We start from the raw sequence: 20,029 nt of genomic DNA on the forward strand, positions 1-20,029 counted from the left end.
TGTTTGGACTTAGTGCTAAGTGTTGTGACCTAGTGTGTGCTTGTGTGACCTGGCCTTAGTGAATAAAGTCTTCAAGAGAGTCAGCAGGTCTTTCTCTCCAAATCCTCGAACCCTAGCACGTAACAATATTATAATGTGGGATATGTGTGTGGAGGCCAAGCGAGGTGTTATGCTAGGTCAGGCCGGAGCCCACGTGATACATCTCAGCTGTCGTATATATACCGACGCGCTAAGAAAACTTCGATAGCGCGATGCAGGAATGTTAGGCGAATTGTGGGTACCGCCATCACTCCCCCCCGAAGACCGGTTGTGGGTACCGCCACAATAATAATAATTTTAATGCGAGCGAAGCCGCGGGCATGAGCTCGTGATATACAAAACTAAGTATTATGGCAATCTATACACATTATTTTCACAATTTTCAGTAATGCCGTCACGACAAAAATAAGTAAGTAAATAAAATGTAACAGAATACTGAAATAAACTTGTACATAGCCTGAGAAAGTTCTAGACCCGCAACAAAGAGAAAGTATCGCTTCGGAAACAAACCCTTTATTAAAAATACTTCGGACTCTGATTCAATTTAAGTTGGGCGCTTGCTAATTTTACCACTGTATAAACCCATTTATAAAGTGCCTTTGCGCTTTTCAAGACTAGGAACCAACTTTTATTCCATTATCCATGTACACATTAAGGCCACTGTCACAGAATAGATAATAGTACAAGTCCACATCGGGCCAACGCATGGAACCAGCGCATTGGGTAAACGTGTAAAAAAGGCCTTGGGCGATAAGTTGGGAGCGACATTCCAGTTTACAGTAAACACTTTAAATATAAATTATAATAAATCGAATGATGCAGGATTTGTCAAAATCTGATGGCGCGCAACTCTTTCTTTTACTAAATCGCAGCGGGCGTCCTTTCGAAGCAGTTCCCGGCTGATGTCTGCTCTTTCTTAAAGTCTTCTCCCTCATCGGTTTTGGACTTTGATGATGTTGCCATTTATTCCAATGCAGGAAACTTATGACCTTCGTGGGGCTCTTGCCACGCTCGTCCGCGCCACGCTCTAAGGGCCTGGAGCTGTACCACGAAGCCGTTTTGAGACTCAAACAATCGTACGAGAATGCCGCGTCCTACTCTAAGTGTCTAAGCACACTAGGCCGAAGTTACGCGGCGGAAATTCCGATTGATTACGCCAGCAATGTCAAACGCATACAATATACGGACGGAACGCGACGGAATAGTGTGCCATCGGTAATTTAAAATACATTGCGGACGTAATCATGCGGAATTTGCCGCGTAACTTCGGCCTAGTGTGCTTAGACACTTAGAGTAGGACGCGGCATTCTCGTACGATTGTTTGAGTCTCAAAACGGCTTCGTGGTACGGCCCCTGATTACACCTACCGAAAAAAGTGGCCAGACAGTGCCCTCGGCCTAGCACATTCATAATAAACACACCGAGTGCTTGGGCGAAAGCTTGCCGCGTCCTACTCTAACAAACGTGAAACGACGTTGTTAGAGCAGGACCCAGCATTCTCGTTCGACTGTTTGAGTCTCAAAGCAGTTTCATGGTACCGACCCAGGCTGCCGCTGTACCACGGAGGCGTTATGGAAATTGTGACACCTGCGCACAAGGATATTTTGTGAAGCGCCGCACCGTGACCCTTCTCTTACTCTTTGTACTTGTCTTCTGGTCTTCAGACCTTATGAATGAAATATAAGCACTCTAAACATGTTCCACTTCCCCATTTTTGACCAAACACGTCCTGCTGATGATGACAAAATGACGAATAATTGTCGTGCCAGTACTTTGTTGCAGCCCTGGCACGTTCAAGCGCAAGTCATTGCACTTGTGGTAGGTTACACGTGTAGGTAATTAATAGTTATGAGGACAACACTGGAAACTAATAAGTATTATTGCCGTACTATTCTTGACGTAACTACGAGTATTGTTACATATTGTTTTGTAGATTTGGAGATTTATGTTGTAGTACCTATATACTATCAGAGAAAAATATTGATAGATACGTTATACGTGGGAGAGCCATGCTTCGGCACGAATGGGCCGGCTCGACCGGATAAATAGCACGTTCTCACAGAAAACCGGCGTGAAACAGCGCTTGCGCTGTGTTTCGCCGAGTGAGTGAGTTTACCGGAGGCCCAATCCCCTACCCTATTCCCTTTCCTACCCTCCCCTATTCCCTTCCCTTCCCTACCCTCCCCTATTACCCTATTCCCTCTTAAAAGGCCGGCAACGCACATGCAGCTCTTCTGATGCTGCGAGTGTCCATGGGCGACGGAAGTTGCTTTCCATCAGGTGACCCGTTTGCTCGTTTGCCCCCTTATTTCATAAAAAAAAAATAATAAAAAAAAAAAAAAAAGATGACGGACGGATCAGTTTAGTATATTTTTTTATGTTAGCCTTAGATACTATCCCACTGCTGGGCAAAGGCCTCCCCCAGTGTCTTCCACTTATTTCGCTCCAGCGCCACCGTTGACCAGCCCGGCTGGTACGCCTCCAGCTCATCGCGCCATCTTTTCCTGGGCCGGCCACGGTTGCGTCTTCCATCTTCAGGTACCCACTCTGTCGATATCTTTGCCCAGCGATCGGGATGCATACGGCTAATGTGGCCAGCCCAATCCCACTTTAGCTTAGCCGCCTTAACTCCTACGTCTGTAGTATTATATATAATAATTATTATTACTTAGATGACGACCGTAACTCCATTTCGCCAAAATTATCCTATGCTGGGACAGAAAGTATTCCATGCCCTTTTCCGGGACTCCAAGTATCTTCATACCAAATTTCAGCAAAATCGGTTTAGCGGTTTGGGCGTGAAGAGTAAACAGACAGACACACTTTCGCATTTATAATATTAGTATGGATACTTTTTTCACTAGTTTTAGACTACTTTTAGTATCCAGGGATACTTTTCAGTTTTCTATTTTTTTTTTATTTACTTACCATTTAAAACAATACATATTACAAAACATAATATTCATCGAGAAACCACGAAGGTTTATTAAGACGATATTACAAGTTAGTACCATATTATTATTTAGCACCTCCGTGGTCTAGTGGTATAGAGCGCGGCTCTTGACTCGGAGGTCGTGGGTTCGATTCCCGCGTTGGAAACATGTTATTTCCAAGTTTGGTTAGGACAATGCAGGCTGATCACCTGATTGTCTGTCAAGTAAGATGATCCATGCGTCGGATGGGCATGTAAAAAGTCGGTCCTGCGCCTGATCTCTCGCCAGTCGTGTCGGTCGTCCGTCCCACTGGGCTATGAGAGTAAAGGAATAGAGAGTGCTCTTGTGTACTGCGCACACACTTGGGCACTATAAATTACTCCTGCGTAGCTGGCCTGGTTTCAATGAAACCGACCACCGTCACCGAAACCGGTGTGGGAGCTATTATATTATCCATACTAATATTATAAATGCGAAAGTATCTCTGTCTGTCTGTCTGTCTGTCTGTCTGTCTGTCTGTCTGTCTTGCTTTCACGCCAAAACTACTGAACCGATTGCAATGAAATTTTGTACACAGTTATTCTAGAGTCTGAGAAAGGACATAGGCTACATTTTGATGTGGGAAAATATCTTATTTCCATGAAAATATCGATGAAAATTTATTCGCATTGCGCAGGCCAGCGCTCATCCCGGGGGTCCTGGGTTCGAGTCCCGCAGGCGGAACAAGTTTTCAATGTTCCTGGGTCTTGGATGTGTATTAAAATAATATTTCAAAAATCTTAAATATATTTTATGTATAATATTATAAAAAATCCAGAAATATATCGATGCAATTTAGTTCTAATACGATTCAACAGATGGCGTTTTATTTTATTTTAGTTCTAATACGATTCAACAGATGGCTTTTTATTTTTTACTTAAATATATTTTATGTATCTATACTTCTATACTAATCCATACTAATATTATAAATGCGAAAGTATCTCTGTCTGTCTGTCAGTCTGTCTGTCTCACTTTCACGCCAAAAACTAATATTATAAATGCGAAAGTATCTCTGTCTGTCTGTCTGTCTGTCTGTCTGTCTGTCTGTCTGTCTGTCTGCCTGTCTTGCTTTCACGCCAAAATTACTGAACCGATTGCAATGAAATTTTGTACACAGTTATTCTAGAGTCTGAGAAAGGACATAGGCTACATTTTGATGTGGGAAAATATCTTATTTCCATGAAAATATCGATGAAAATTTATTCGCATTGCGCAGGCCAGCGCTCATCCCGGGGGTCCTGGGTTCGAGTCCCGCAGGCGGAACAAGTTTTCAATGTTCCTGGGTCTTGGATGTGTATTAAAATAATATTTCAAAAATCTTAAATATATTTTATGTATAATATTATAAAAAATCCAGAAATATATCGATGCAATTTAGTTCTAATACGATTCAACAGATGGCGTTTTATTTTATTTTAGTTCTAATACGATTCAACAGATGGCGTTTTTTTTTTTTACTTAAATATATTTTTTCACGCCAAAACTACTGAACCGATTGCAATGAAATTTTGTATACAGTTATTCTAGAGTCTGAGAAAGGACATAGACTACATTTTGATGTGGGAAAATATCTTATTTCCATGAAAATTTCGATGAAAATGAATTCGCATTGCGCGTGGCCAGCGCTCATCCCGGGGGTCCTGGGTTCGAGTCCCGCAGGCGGAACAAAAAGTTTTCAATGTTCCTGGGTCTTGGATGTGTATTAAAATAAAATTTCAAAAATCTTAAACATATTTTATGTATAATATTATAAAAAATCCAGAAATATATCGATGGAATGAACATTTTAGTTCTAATACGATTCAACAGATGGCGTTTTATTTTTTACTTTATTGTAACATAGAACTAATCATACTTATTAGTTAGTATGTTTTTGTTTATAGTTTTTAATACGTTAGAATATTATCTATACTAATATTATAAATGCGAAAGTATCTCTGTCTGTCTGTCTGTCTGTCTCGCTTTCACGCCAAAACTACTGAACCGATTGTAATGAAATTTTGTACACAGATAGTCTAAAGCCTGAGAAAGGACATAGGCTACTTTTTAACTGGAAAAGGGGGTTGTAAGGGGGTGAAAATGCGTAAATTTGGTCAAATTAAGTTAGTTCCAAAAACTCAAAATAGATGGCGCCAAGAGTCCCCTAGATCGCGCTATTGCTTGCTCATGCGTATTTCTATAAGAGGTTGTACCATGTCAAACATGGGTTTTCGATTCTTTCGATTGTTATTTTTTTTTTATATGAAATAAGGGGGCAAACGAGCAAACGGGTCACCTGATGGAAAGCAACTTCCGTCGCCCATGGACACTCGCAGCACCAGAAGAGCTGCAGGTGCGTTGCCGGCCTTTTAAGAGGAAATAAGGTAATAGGGAAGGGTAGGGATGGGAAGGGAAGGGAATATGGGAGGGTAGGGAAGGAAATAGGGTAGGGGATTGGGCCTCCGGTAAACTCACTCACTCGGCGAAACACAGCGCAAGCGCTGTTTCACGCCGGTTTTCTGTGAGAACGTGGTATTTCTCCGGTCGAGCCGGCCCGTTCGTGCCGAAGCATGGCTCTCCCACGTTATACACGTTCTATACTAATATTATAAATGCGAAAGTATCTCTGTCTGTCTGTCTGTCTGTCTGTCTCGCTTTCACGCCAAAACTACCGAACCGATTGTAATGAAATTTTGTATACAGATAGTCTAAAGCCTGAGAAAGGACATAGGCTACTTTTTTACTGGAAAAAAGGGTTGTAAGGGGGTGAAAATACGAAAATTTGTTTAAATTAAGTTAGTTCCAAAAATTCATACTAGATGGCGCCGTGCGTCTTTTACATCGCGCTAACGCTTGCCCAACATCTTTCTATAAGAGGTGGTATCATCATATACTTAAGTTTCGGTTTTTTTCGATTGTTATTTCTTTGCGTTATTTAATAAGCCTTATATATTTTACATTATATTACATAGGGTGACGTAACCTTAAACCTATCAATGATAAATAGTTTATGGGTAAAGTTGTGTAATTGGGGGGCTAAATAAGCTTTAAAATTTGGCATAATATATAAAGTTTAATTTAAAAAAAATGAAATATTATGTACACACTGCACAGCTGTTTTGATTTAAGGGGTACCAGGGTATTTTTTATAATAGCTTTTGACACCAATTTTGTTGACATCGCGCGCTATAAACTGAAGTCCACGCGGACGAAGTCGCGGGCAACAGCTAGTTATTTATAATTCTACCAATTGTTAAAAAAAAACTCTCTCAAATTTCTAAATGTTGTATTCAAAAGACTTAATGAATCATAAAACCACATTACTAACCTGAATAAAATAAGCATTACACAAACATAGAATACTAACCCAAAAACCTAATCCATAAATAATTTAGCTGACATTACCCAATCTAAGTAATTGGTAATGTATTCTATTTGAATAGTATATATTCGTATACATACTAGCGTTCGAATTTAGAAACGCAAACGTGGCTAAAACAGGTGAATGGGCACTTTCAGTATTAGATAATTTAGACTAAGGTACTATCAGAGGAACTGATTCCTAAGCAGATGGAAGGCCTAAGTAATTTGGTCGCGTTAAGTCGAACCCATCCGATGACCGATCACAGCTAACATTGAATTGACATAAGCCGAGCAAATGACGTTGGTCCGTCAACTGCCTAGGAATCAATTTCCTCGATGGTACATCAGTTACATTGGATTTTGGAATTTGCACTATTTGCTCGCAGTATACTATTATTATCGGGTTATTTTTTGCAAGTTGCCCATGATATAGATTGACAAGACATATCTTATATCTTTAAGCTAAGGCTTAAAGATATAAGATATGTCTTGTCATGTATTATAGACCTGGATCCGAAAAGGATAAGACATAACTTACTTTCAAATGGATGAAACCATAGGTTCTTGGTAGTGCCTCGTGTACTTAGAATACCTGCGAACTTGTGTAGCTCTAGGTGTGACACCTGGTCAGGTACCAGGTAACAAAGATGACTAAAAATGAGTCTCACTTTACTTATTTTCAAATGGCTTATATTTATATATAATTTGTAGATTATTGTTCTGAACTAGTATCATTTAGTGTAAGACACTTTTCAATGACCAAAACTATTATCACACCTTTTAAAAATAACTTTGTTGCTATTTTTTTTTTCAAAGGCGTTATTTTTATTTTATAAATTAATATGACACCTTAGAAAACAATACGATATTGCAAGAATTTATTTTCTACCAGTTGTTGCCCGCGACTTTGTCCGTGTCAGCATACTGCATAGTATAATAACAAAGATGGATAATTTTCCCCTGTGTTTCCTTACCCAAAGGGTAAAAACGGGACCCGATAACAAAGATATTTCAGCCTGTCCGTCTATCTGTCTGTCCATATCCAGACTGTACCTCCCCTTTCTAAAATGTAGTGAATATCATTAAAGTATGGATACAATTGATTAATTTTTGGTCATTTACCTAGTCAAGTGCCTACCTGTTAGACCCAGATCCCAGAGCGATAAGACAACTTACTATCACAATATTGATGAAACCTTAGGTTCTCAGTACTGGTACCTGACCAGACAACGGAGTCTTTAAAGTTGCAAAAGCTTTGTCCACACTGCCTTTTTCTGTTCGTCGAGGGCATGCGTTATAGCGCAGTCAACAGCGAACGTGGTCAAAATCAATCCTCGTTGAAAAGAAAAGTATCTATAGCTATGTCCACACTGTGCACTTTCATCTTCAATTTTCGTCATCAACTTTCATATTGGCGCATTCAATAATTGAATGCGCCAAGGAACGCAACGCCAATATTGTCATTTTTGAAGTTTTGGATACGGTCAGAGAGCATGCGTCGCGGGCATGCCTCACGTGCGATGTTGACTGCGCTATAACGCATGCCCTTGATGAACATAAAGCACAGTGTGGACAAAGCTTATTCAAAACTTTCGCTTTGTTATTAAAAATGACATTGAACGCGCCAAAACGATAGTTGAATGAAAAGTCCACACTATGCGCTTTCGTCTTCAATTTTCGTCATCTACTTTCATCTACTTTCAACACTGACTAAAGAATTTTGCTTTAATTTTAATAACATAATATTATCGATTGGTAAATATGCGGAATGCCCATGTAAAAGTCCTAGAAAGGCTAAACATTTTAAGTTATTTATTTTTTAAATTCCTTCTATTTAAGCAGTACCTCTATCGTTTTAAATGACAGGTGGATATAAATTAAAACTGAAAAACTCCAGTAACGATATGGAAGTCGGTTCTGGCAGGAATCGGAAAATACTAAAAGTTTTAAAATATATAAAGTGTACGCTCCAATTGTGTTTAATGGTAACTTTAAATGCATGCTTTGTATCGAATATTTTAATATTTTGCAAAAAAAATTAAATTGTGAAATAGAAAAGTTTAACAGACTAATGAGTACTACAATAATTCAATTTGACTTTATTAAGTACAAATTCTATAATGCAGCATGTAATCACAGCGCGCAGTATCATTTTTTTTGGTATATAAAAGGTAATTTATAACAATTGCTTCTTAGCAAAATTATTTCGTGGAACCCCGAGAACTCCACAGAAACCCTAGGATTCGCGCGATAAGCGGAACCCGCTTAGGGAACCCCAATCCAAGTTACACGAGTTTTTGCCCAAGTATCTGAAAGCAATAAAAACGCTCTCATCGCCAAATGATCGAGTTATGCTTTTAACACTAATGTATTCAATAAATATAAAAATACGTTAAATTTAAGTCTCAAGATCGCCCTCGGAAAGCCGGGAGAGGAAAATAGTGGGTAATAAAAACGTAGTGCCATGAATACAAATGGCTTTAGACTACATCCAAAACTTACAAAGTATGCCATAAAAAGACTTATTCATGAGTTCCTTCCAGCTCCCCTAGCCTGCGGATTTGTTAGCGCCTCGCGAAATATAATAATCATGAGTTTCATGACAAACAAATAAGTAGAAAATAACAAGAGACCGCATATCATGAAGTCAAACTATTTTTTTTTTTTTTAAATTGTATTAAGTATTTACAATACTTTTGGATCATCAAGTCTCCAATGACTACCGGTTCAGGAATTGCTCGGCGAGAAAAACCGCCGCGCGGAGAAATTTAGATGTTACCAGTAAGTAGGGGCAGGAACGCCATAAACACTTATCTAATAGAGTGTTGGCAAAACGCCACGTGGGGTGGCGTGTTTTAATTATGCCGTGTGATGTGTGATGTGTCTGAGTGGGGAACAGTGGGGAAAAGTGGGATAAAATGGAAAGTCTCGCTCGGCGCTTCACTCGAGTGCTATAGGAATACTAAATGTGGGATCTTCCGTTGCAGGGCTTCTGCCGTACGTCTAAAATCGACCGTATTTAAATTGCCTGGACACTGGTCCTGGACATTGGTTAACACGTTGATTGCCAAGCCAAAAATAGTAAACTTTACTAGCACTAGATGTTCCGCGCGGCTTCGCCCGCGTAATTTAGGAATTTCATAGAAACCTCACAATTTTCCGCAAAAAAATTGCTGTCCCTTCATGTGGTCTATTATTCATGTGTGCCAAATAACACAAAAATTGCTCCAGTAGCGCTATTAACCCATCAAGCTCCAAGCCGAACCCGGGTGCCGCATAACAATTGAATATCTATGGTGTCTGGGATTCCGACGATTGAGGTATTAAACGAACACCTGGAAATTGGAACTCTCAATAGAGCTGGAGGCATTTTCCCCAAGAGGTTTCCCCATGTTGACTCGGTGATAACTTCTGAAAGAATTATTTTTAGAATTATTAATGTTTTCGAAAAAATTTTTACAACTCCATTTAGGGTTAAATCAGACAACAACGTGACGCGTAGATGCATTTCTTAATTTGTAATGAATTGACAGATCTCAATTGCGTGAGAGGTCTTGCAAATCTGTCAAATCCATATAAATTTAGAAATGCATGTGAATCAAGAAGTTTACTTGATGTGAATGCAATGTGACGCATATCACGTTGCGGTCTGAATTGACCCTTACTAACACGTGTGATTTTCGCCTAAGTACCGAGATGAGGTGTGCAGCCAGATGTTGTCGATTTCTTAAACTTTTTTCCTACTACCAATTAAAGCACAGGCTTATTATAAAAGCTGTAGTACTAGCAACTTTTTAATGTCTTTCTCAAGGTGTAATTACACAGAAGCTACAATTTGTGTGCTCTGTTATTATTTTTTATGACATTCTATATTTGCATATATGTGCTGCTGGCCTCAGGTACAGAATAGTAATTTATGGTAATTCAACGCCTTTGTGGTCCAGTGGTTTCGAGCTTGGCTCTTGATCCAGAGGTCGTGAGTTCGAATCCCGCGCTAGAAATTTGTTTCCAAAGTTCGTCTAAAACAAAACGGATGATCCATGCGTCGGATGGACCCGAAACATCGGTCTTGACCTTTTGCCAGTCGTGTCGGTCAGCCATCCTACAGGGTTACGAGGGTACAAAGAGAGAGTACTTTTGTGTAAGGCACACACACAATGGGCATTTTTTTTTAATTAAATAAGGGGGCAAACGAGCAAACGGATCACCTGATGGTAAGCAACTACCGCCGCCCATGGACACTCGCAACATCAGAAGAGCTGCAGGTGCGGTTCCGGCCTTTTAAGAGGGAATCGCTCTTTTCTTGAAGATTTGCAGGTCGTATAGTTCCGGAAATACTGCTGGTGACAGTTCGTTCCAGAGTTTTACAGTGCGCGGCAGAAAGTTACGCGAAAAACGCACTGTGGAAGACTGCCACTCATCAAGGTGATGAGGATGGTACGTTTTTCGCGTGGGACGATGGCATTACAAAATCATTACTGCGTAGCTGGTCTGGTATCAATGAAACTGGCCACCGTCACCGAAATAGGCATTATTATATTGTGTATGGTGAGGCATATAGGTACAGGATGCAATTAAACCTACCTGCCAAATTTTTCCAGGGCTTATGTATCATTAGGAGAGTCCAGAAAATATCAAAATTTGGCCGAAAGGTTTAATTGCACCTTGTAAGTATAATTTTTTATGTCGTGTTTTTAATAAAATTGTTCGTTTAATAAAATCGTCTTTCCAAAACCATGTTCGGTGAGATTTTTACTAATTTAAGGTATGGAATGTCTGATGTGTTTTTTTGGAATTCTTACTGCAAGTTTGTTCGACCGGCCCTCCTCTGAAACTGGTTTTGCGCCGATGCTAGTGGACTGATATTCCAGCCTTTTCTGCCAACCTGTATATATAGGTAATACAGCTAATACTTAAGGTCACTATGTACGAGAAGTCTGACCGATTCAGTCTAAAAATGCGAAAGTGTATCTAATAATAACTCCCAGAACGGTTTCGGTGACGGTGGCCGGTTTCATTGAAACCAGGTCAATTACGCAGGAGAAATTTTATAGTGCCCAAGTGTGTGCGCGGTACACAAGAGCACTCTCTATTACTTTACTCTCATAACCCAGTGGGACGGAAGACCGACACGACTGGCGAGAGATCAGGCGCAGGACCGACTTTTTACATGTCCATCCGACGCATGGATCATCTTACTTGTCAGACAATCAGGTGATCAACCTGCATTGTCCTAACCAAACTTGGAAGTAACATGTTTCCAACGCGGGAATCGAACCCACGACCTCCGAGTCAAGAGCCACGCTCTTAACCACTGGACCACGGAGGCGTTAAAGGGTGTCTGTCTGTCAAATGTGATGAGGATTAAATATAAAGTGCGATAAGGGATTCCCGCATATCCTCAATCCTCATAGATATGCGTGAGCATTTTTTATAAGGTTCAAGCATTTATGCCTATTTTCTCAATTACGAGTATAAAAAAAAAACATGGTCCTTCTACGAGCCAGCGACCTATAAGATTCATAATGCATAGTCCTTACGACAGGCCCGAAGGACCATGTTGTAAATTCCGCTTGTTGTACTATTACAACAAGCGTCTATACTATTACAACTATTCCGCGTTTTGTACTATTACAACTATTACAACAATTATTTCTTTTTTTCCATTCACCTATGTGAATGGAAAAAAAGAAATAATTATGTAGACTAGAACATTACATATTCATTTAATTTCTGTGAGAGAATTACAAACAAAAAAAAACTTAATGTAGACAATCAACTTTTAATAATATTTAGAACCAGTCCAACCTTCAGTAAAAAGGTTCTCAACATAACATAGACAGTCTTGTATGAAGATAACCTACTGCACCTATCCTACTAATATTATAAAGGCGAAAGTTTGTTTGGATGTATGGATGTATAGATGTATGGATGTGTGGATGTGTGGATGTATGGATGTTTGTTACTCTTTCACGCAAAAACTACTGAACGGATTTTAATGAAACTTTACAATAATATAGCTTATACATCAGAATAACACATAGGCTACAATTTTAACCGACTTTCAAAATGGGGGAGGTGTTATGTTCGTTTTCTTATGTTCAACGATTACTCCGCCGTTTGTTAACCGATTTTCAAAATTTTTCTTTTGGTATGTAGGGTATCATCCCAATTTGGTATTATATTCACAAAAGTGGTGATCTTATGAATTATCCATAAGTAATCGAGGGAACTCCTCAAAATTACAACAAGATAAAGTATTGGCTGGGTGAGAGGAAAATAGTTACTTGAAACTTTTTATTGATAATATTAAATTTAATACTTCTAAATCATTGTTTTTAACGTGTTTCGCCAATATTATATATATTATCATTTTATTTAAGTAGGTACAGTTTATGTAAGTATACAAATTATTTGAGCATATCTATTTTATCTAATTATTATGCATTTACTTATAAAGATTGTTATATATACTATTTTATTCTACTTAATTAGTTTGCACGCCAGTGTGCATCTGTCGAGCGAACGACAACAAGGCTCCACAGAACACCAGGGATCGCGGTGTAGGTACTATACCGCGATCATCACCTGAGTGGGGTCCTTTTCGGCAGCATTCGCATTACACTACATTGTGTTTTGTACCCAGATAGATATTAAGAATGTGTATTAAAATGTCCGTCTGATTGTTTTTTTTCTTTGTTTTTTGTTTTGCTATGTTCTGTTTTGTAATGTGTTTACATGTTGAATAAATGTTTATCCGCGCGGGACATCTAGTACGTAAATAATATTGTGGTTAGTAAGAACTAAGAACTTAGAACGTAAACACTCATCACGTTATCTGATTCTTTACACGACACGGCCTGAATGTTCGCACCGTGCACGTGTGTCAGGTACTGCTATCTCATTATCAATATCGCGTATTGACTAACCTTGAGTTACTCTTAAGGTGGATTTCCAATTCAATTTTCGCCACTACAAAGCACTATATATTATATAATAAATACGGAATACGCTACTCTAGCCACGCGTTGATCGGAACGGCACCTTTAGCACAGAATAGTACAAGTACCTTTAGGTAGGATTGATTTGCTCTAGAAACCGAAATTCCTTTGACATGCTTTAAAATAAGTGCTTTGGTTTGTCATGGTGGTGTCGCCAATCGCCATGTTTAAGATTTTCTGAGTCATCAAAACTGTTTTTTTAAAACCGGGATTTTAAAATCGGGTTCAAACTTCAAAGGAACAGTTGTAGGAAATTTTCCGGCTGTGGTTTTGGTTTGTGCGTTCGTTTATAAATCAGCTTAGCATTTTATAGATATATATATATATATAAAGACTAACATACGTGATACGATAATATATTTCCGTTCTGGTTATTTAAATAACATTCTTAAATCATAATCAATAGTAGGTACAATAAGGTCTGTGACATCAAGCGCGCCGCAATAATTCGATACTGCAGGGCGCTGAACGCTTGTACATAAAATTCGACGAATCGCCTTTTTAGGAGCATACACGAGGCTGGAACTTGGAAGATCACAAGGAGAAACATAATTTCACTTCGGCAAAAGTATGAATGAATAATAATTGTTGTCAGGCAAATTATTTTATATTTTGAACTTTACGACGCAGCGCAGACGACAGACTATCCGTGACGCACTTTTTAGTCCGTGGAAATAGTGCGTATGCAATTATATTATGCAGTAACGCACACGTCCGCGCTGCGCGTCGTGTGCGTTGCTGCATATAATCGCATACGTTAGTACATATTTCCACGGACTAAAACGTGCGTCACGGATAGTCTGTCGTCTGCGATGCGCCTAAAAGTGAAGACTGTAGACAAATTACAGTTTTAACTTTTAACCTCTAGATCTAGAACATTGTAATTTGTATTATTTTCTTAAGGTTAAAACTACTGAGTTCAGATGAGAGTTGGGACCATAGACTTAAACAAAATGGTTTACACGTTTACACTAATGGGAAACGAGACACGATTTGACGATGCATAAAAGCAATGCATATTATGTATTTATACATTATAATTAAAAGTTAAAACGTTGAATAGCGTGAGTTCAACTTTGACGCCTCGAAGGACCAGATGACTGATGAACGGCTTCCTAGGCACTTCACACTTGTCGACGCCGGACGGCAGCTGCAGTTGTATTTGCGCCAGCGTTGCCAGACGTCCAGATTTTGGCGGGACATCCCGATTTTTTCATCAAAATTAAATGTCCCGCGCGGGACAGGCTCAGTCCCGCTTTTTAGGAAAAGCCCGAACGTACGTGCAGCGTGCTGAGAAAGAAAGGTACGTAATGAAGATAAGAGTGTGGGAGGTAGAGAGGTGGTGTTGTCTTTGGCTACTTTAGCTATCTATTGTCACGTAAACGTTATTTTACGCAAATAAAAAGATAAAAAATTCAAAAAACTTTTGATTTTGTACCATTTTTTACTTTGTCCCGCTTTTGATTGAAGAATGGAAGAATCCCGCTTTTTCCCTTAAAAAGTTCCAAAGTCCCGACTTGGCACAAAAAATCTGGCAACGCTGATGTGCGCCGTTGTATGTCCTCTGTAAGAAGCCTTACGACGCTAGCAATATATTTCTGACTTTTGTATCGCCAATTCACGCATCGCAAGAAATATCCGAATGTAAAGCTTAGTTTATTAATTTGTCAAAATATACAGTGTGTAACAAAAATAAGTGATAATACTTTAAGGTGTGTACGTGTTCCTTGTAGAGAGTTCACTGTGAAAGTAACAGCGCTGAAAGACGAAAATTTTTTTTCACTTTTGTATGAGCAAGGGCCCGAGCGTCACGAGTTTCCCCATACGAAACTGAAAAAAAAATTTGATCTTTCAGCGCTGCTACTTTCACAGTGAACCCTCTACAAGGAACACGTACACACCCTAAAGTATTATTTTTGTTACACCCTGTATAATACATACCATATATTTTATTAATAAACATCAATTAACACGTTTACCTACAACAAAATCACAATACCTATATTAATATTGTCAGAATAGCTTTGGAAGAGTGCAACGAAGGAAGAGTGAAGAAGTATCTTAAACCGGATCTTTAGCTCATAAAACCGGGTGTAGCGCCGGTACACCCGGTTCTAAGCCACGATAATATATCACACAGATCCACTAAGTGCGCCGCAATTAAACTAACTAAAAATTACGACCGGGTTCCCAGTGAACTATGATGTGCTTTGTAGCTGGAAAGTTAGAACTAATTTCTGTTGAATTTTAACAAGAAAATGTGTTGTTATATTAAGAAAATAATGCACCTGTTTATAGTATTAAATTATCACGAATTTTGCACTGCGCCGTAGAATGGTGATAACTTCCTATCCCACGCTGCGCCGGCGGTCTATTTTATGGCCAAAGTTTTTTTTTTACTTATCAAAAAATGTGCTCGACGCCGTCAAAGAAGTTTTTACATTAAAAAAGTAAGATACTTTTAAACTTTTTTCATCAATCCATTTCCACCATTGAGTCCAATGTGGGCTGTCACTATACTCGTACAATAATACAATTCGTTAAAAATCAATAACTATCAATCATTGCATCAGTCAGTCGTTTAATAATACAATATTATATTAGGCCCGTAATGAAATTGATTAGCGTTAAACAGTCACGCAGATTAAGCGCCTCCAAATTGCCAAACCAATATTATAACGTTACTAATTGATTAATTAAATGAATCAGGCTTAACTAAAGACGGATTGGTGTCGAGTTTAATAATTTAATTATAATAGTTCGACAACAATATCAAGACGGGTACATAACACCTTCAGTTTTTTATAATTTTTTTATGCTCCATTTTTACAAGTAGGTGCCAGTACTTAACTTATTATGGGCACCAACTGGCAGTGCCGGATTTACATTTTTATGAGTGTAGGCCGCGGCCTGCCTGCCCCTAGGCTGCGGCCTAAACGACCAATTTAGAAATCCAGCTGCCCTAGACAAAGTATCTTTCGTTAAAAACGATCCCACCAAAACATCAAATGTAAAAAGGAGCCAAGCGAAATATTGCATAGCCATGCAATATATATATCGTAAAAAGTTTTCAGATCACATTCAAGCCAAGCCTTCAACTTATTTTGTTATTTAAATCAACATTCAGTGAATTTATCAATAGTTTTCTTTATTTTATAATTATTATAGTGGCTCGGCAATGAGCACAAGAAAAACAAAATATATAAAACTTCATATTTGGGGTAGTTCATACTTACACAAACGGCAAGCGTAAAGTGTTTTTTAGTATGTAACGACGCATGTGGACGATTGTACCTAATAAATCAAATAAGTCGCTGATTATTATGCCACTATAATAATCTCTTCTTCCTTATAATCACTTCCTCAACAACCCTAATAAAGACATACCTTGTTGCCAAATTTCAAGGTTCTAAGTCTGCTAGAAGTACCTTAGAATTTTGATGATATGTCAGTCAGTGAGTGACAAAATGTAGTAACTTTGATCATCCGTAACTATTAAACTATTTATCGAAATGTTATGTAATTTGGAGGTTAAGCTAGTTTTAATACTTGCTCCTAGTCACCGAAATTCTAAATCCGTAGCTTTGTTAACATCGAAGATAAAGGGGGTGTGAAAAAGCCGCGAACCGCTTCGAGAAAAGTATGCTACGGCCGTGCCTTTGCTAAAAAGCTTGGCTGCCGTGCTCCCAGATGACAAAATTCGTTATCAAAATGTATGCGGTTTGACATAAGTCATCGCTAAATGACATTTCGCTTGCGAAGCCTAATGTCAAATCCCATACATTTTGATAACGAATTTCGTCATTGTTTTTAACGAAAGGGACTTTGGCTACGGCCTCTTGGCTGCCAACCGGTAGTTACTACTAGTAAGCGAGCTGAAGACGATTCGATGCACCATCAATCATCAATACTGAATTTGATGAATTTTGGAATGGAGATACTCACTTTGATTCCCGTGAAAGGATAGATAATATGTACGGTTCCCATGCGATGCATGTCCCCTTGCATTGCTGGCGACGCACTAGTTCGCCACGTCACAAGCATATGTTCAAGAACAAAGTTGCAAACATTATAAATTTATTAAATTATAATATAGTACAACAATTTTATTATGTGTAAAGTGCAGTTGTATAATATGTACTAATAATTAATATGTATTCTGTGGTGTACTATGTACAGTCTCGACAAATCGGTGTACCGACCGTATTGCTATAGCCACAAGGTCGTTAATACCGTGCGACGCGAATTACTCATCTCGATATTTATACAATCAAATGCGACAGGCGCACGGCGCAGCGTTCACTTGTTCAGTATTCAGTATTCACCAAGGTCTGCAAGTACCACAACATTATCATTTGTAGTATGTAGTGTACTATCACTTACCAGTGAGGTTGATTCATTCGCAGTTTGCGAACCTACGTGTCGTGTTATGTCAGACCCTGCCGACCGATCACGAAATCACGACTTGATTCTTGAATTGACATAATATTATTATGTATTAACCAGACCGAATGATAATAATATAGGACCTACATCTACCTTAGATCAATTTTTACTCGATGGTACGTTATAAACATTATGATAGTAAATACTTGTACTATTATCTATTCTGTGATGTAGCCGATGTAGGCTGTAAGTTGTAAGGGTTGATTCAGACCGCAACACGACGCGTAGAATATGCAGATTTGATTTGACTGGATTTGACAGATTCGCAAGACGTCTCACGCAATTGAAATCTGTCAAATCCATACAAAATGCCGCGCCGCGCCTCGCCTCGCCTAGTCACATTGCGGTCTGAATCGACCCTAACTTGTTACTTGTAACACCAAGATTGCGCATCTTTTAACAAAGCATAGCATAGAACTTACAACTGACTGAACTGACAATCCACGAAATTTATTCAATAGGCAGATGGCGAACCAACGTTAAATTTGCTCGAGCTATGTCAAGACAGATCACGAATTCACGACTTTCGACTACCAATAATTAGGTACCATTGAGACTTGAGTTGATACTTGACATAATCCGACAAAATTACGTAGATTCTGTTTATGATTTTTCTTTTTTTTTTTATTTATTTACTTATATAAATGCACAAAAATCCCTACTAAATTGTAATAGGTAGTGCCACAGAATATATTATATTAGTAGTACCAAGTAGTGCATAGAAGCGCAATATTTCTCTGCAGGATTTTCCTTTCTAAAAATGTTTAATATCGACAGCACTCGAGATAAGATGATAACTTAATTTAAATTTAATTAAGATTTTTGTAACTTAATTTTTGAAGATTTCCCCTGTGTACTTAAATAAAAAAGAACACTACCAAAATATAGCTCAAATTACTTACTACTATATCATCATAATGACCCTTTTATTCCTTAATGGGAACTATAACAAGTTCAGACGGCAAAGTTTAACGTATCGATGAGCAGTTTTAATTGCAAGTAGGTTAGTCAGTTATTCTATACTCACTGAAGAAGTTTGGCCTAAATAATTTTCAATAAAATATTTTACTTCTTTGCTACTGTGTTAAATACTTCATTAATATATGTATATATATAGATAATATTAATTATTATGTATTACGGTCTAACAATATATATATATATATATATATATATATATATATATATATATATATATATATATATATATATATATATATATATATATATAAGAAAGTCCACCAAATTGAATCATCTAAATGTAGGTAAGTAGGTATTTTTATTTTTTTGTAAAAGTACAGTGGGCGTAAGTCACCGCGTAAGTTAACAAAAGGATTTTTTTCGAAAATTTGGATCCCCAAAGTCTCCGAAAAGTTGATATTATATTATATTTCCATTGTTAAAGAGTCCTATAAATAAATAATTATTTTAGTAAATACATAGTTTTATGTAGGTAACGTACCCCGATTGATATGACAAATCAATTCGAAGAGAGCCAAGACCGAGCCTTGCCAAATTATTCACTATAAACTACGTCGCAAATACTCACATGATTATATCAATCCACTTCACAGAGAACTATTCACATTTTCACAAATCACAAAACTTAGTATCGTAACATCACTCGCGGATCGCGAAAACACGCAACGCGTCCGTACTCGACGACGCGCACCGGCAAACTAAGACCGAATAATACAGAGTACCGTACCAATATCGCAATTCGCAAAGGGCTCGGAATTCTGGGATTGCGGCAAATTTTTCACACCCTCTACAACTTTAGTATAAATCTAAACAATTTATAACCTGTGTTGTTTTATGAATTTCTTCGGGTCCTTTTCGACGTCCTTCTAGTTCTGGTAGTGAGTAAGTATTTGTGATATAAAATGTTGCATGTCCGTGTAATTTTATACACGTGTAAGTAACATTTTTTATTTACATTGTATACGATTCGTTTCGAGATTGCGACAAATTATTTATAATAGTGTGGAATGTGAGAAATTATTTTTAAATTAGATGTTCCGCGCGTCTTTGCCCGCGTAAATTAGATATTTCACAGTAAAATTAGTACACAAAAAAAAGCCTATGATCCTTCACGTGGTCTACTTCTTATCTGATCCAAATTACAGAAAAAAATCTCTAGTAGTTCGTGAGATAAGTAAGTCCTTTCAAATAATTTCACCCGTTTTTTCAAAATTTTCCTCTATTTCAGATTTCTTCACTCCTATT

The 20,029-nt window shown here is 38.1% G+C and overlaps 1 protein-coding gene across 2 annotated transcripts in view; it reads right to left on the bottom strand.

Moving 5' to 3' along the window:
• Positions 1-19,493, bottom strand: part of LOC121726700 — a 222,231-nt gene extending 202,738 nt beyond the window's left edge. For both annotated transcript variants that reach the window (XM_042114190.1, XM_042114188.1), the window contains exon 1: positions 19,353-19,493. In XM_042114190.1, coding sequence (XP_041970124.1) covers positions 19,353-19,354 — 2 coding nt within the window. In that variant the 5' untranslated portion in view covers positions 19,355-19,493. The remainder of the gene's footprint in view (positions 1-19,352) is intronic.
• Between the last annotated feature and the right edge of the window lie 536 nt (positions 19,494-20,029).

The sequence above is a fragment of the Aricia agestis genome, chromosome 4 (genome assembly GCF_905147365.1).
Source record: "Aricia agestis chromosome 4, ilAriAges1.1, whole genome shotgun sequence".
Lineage (NCBI taxonomy): Eukaryota > Metazoa > Arthropoda > Insecta > Lepidoptera > Lycaenidae > Aricia > Aricia agestis.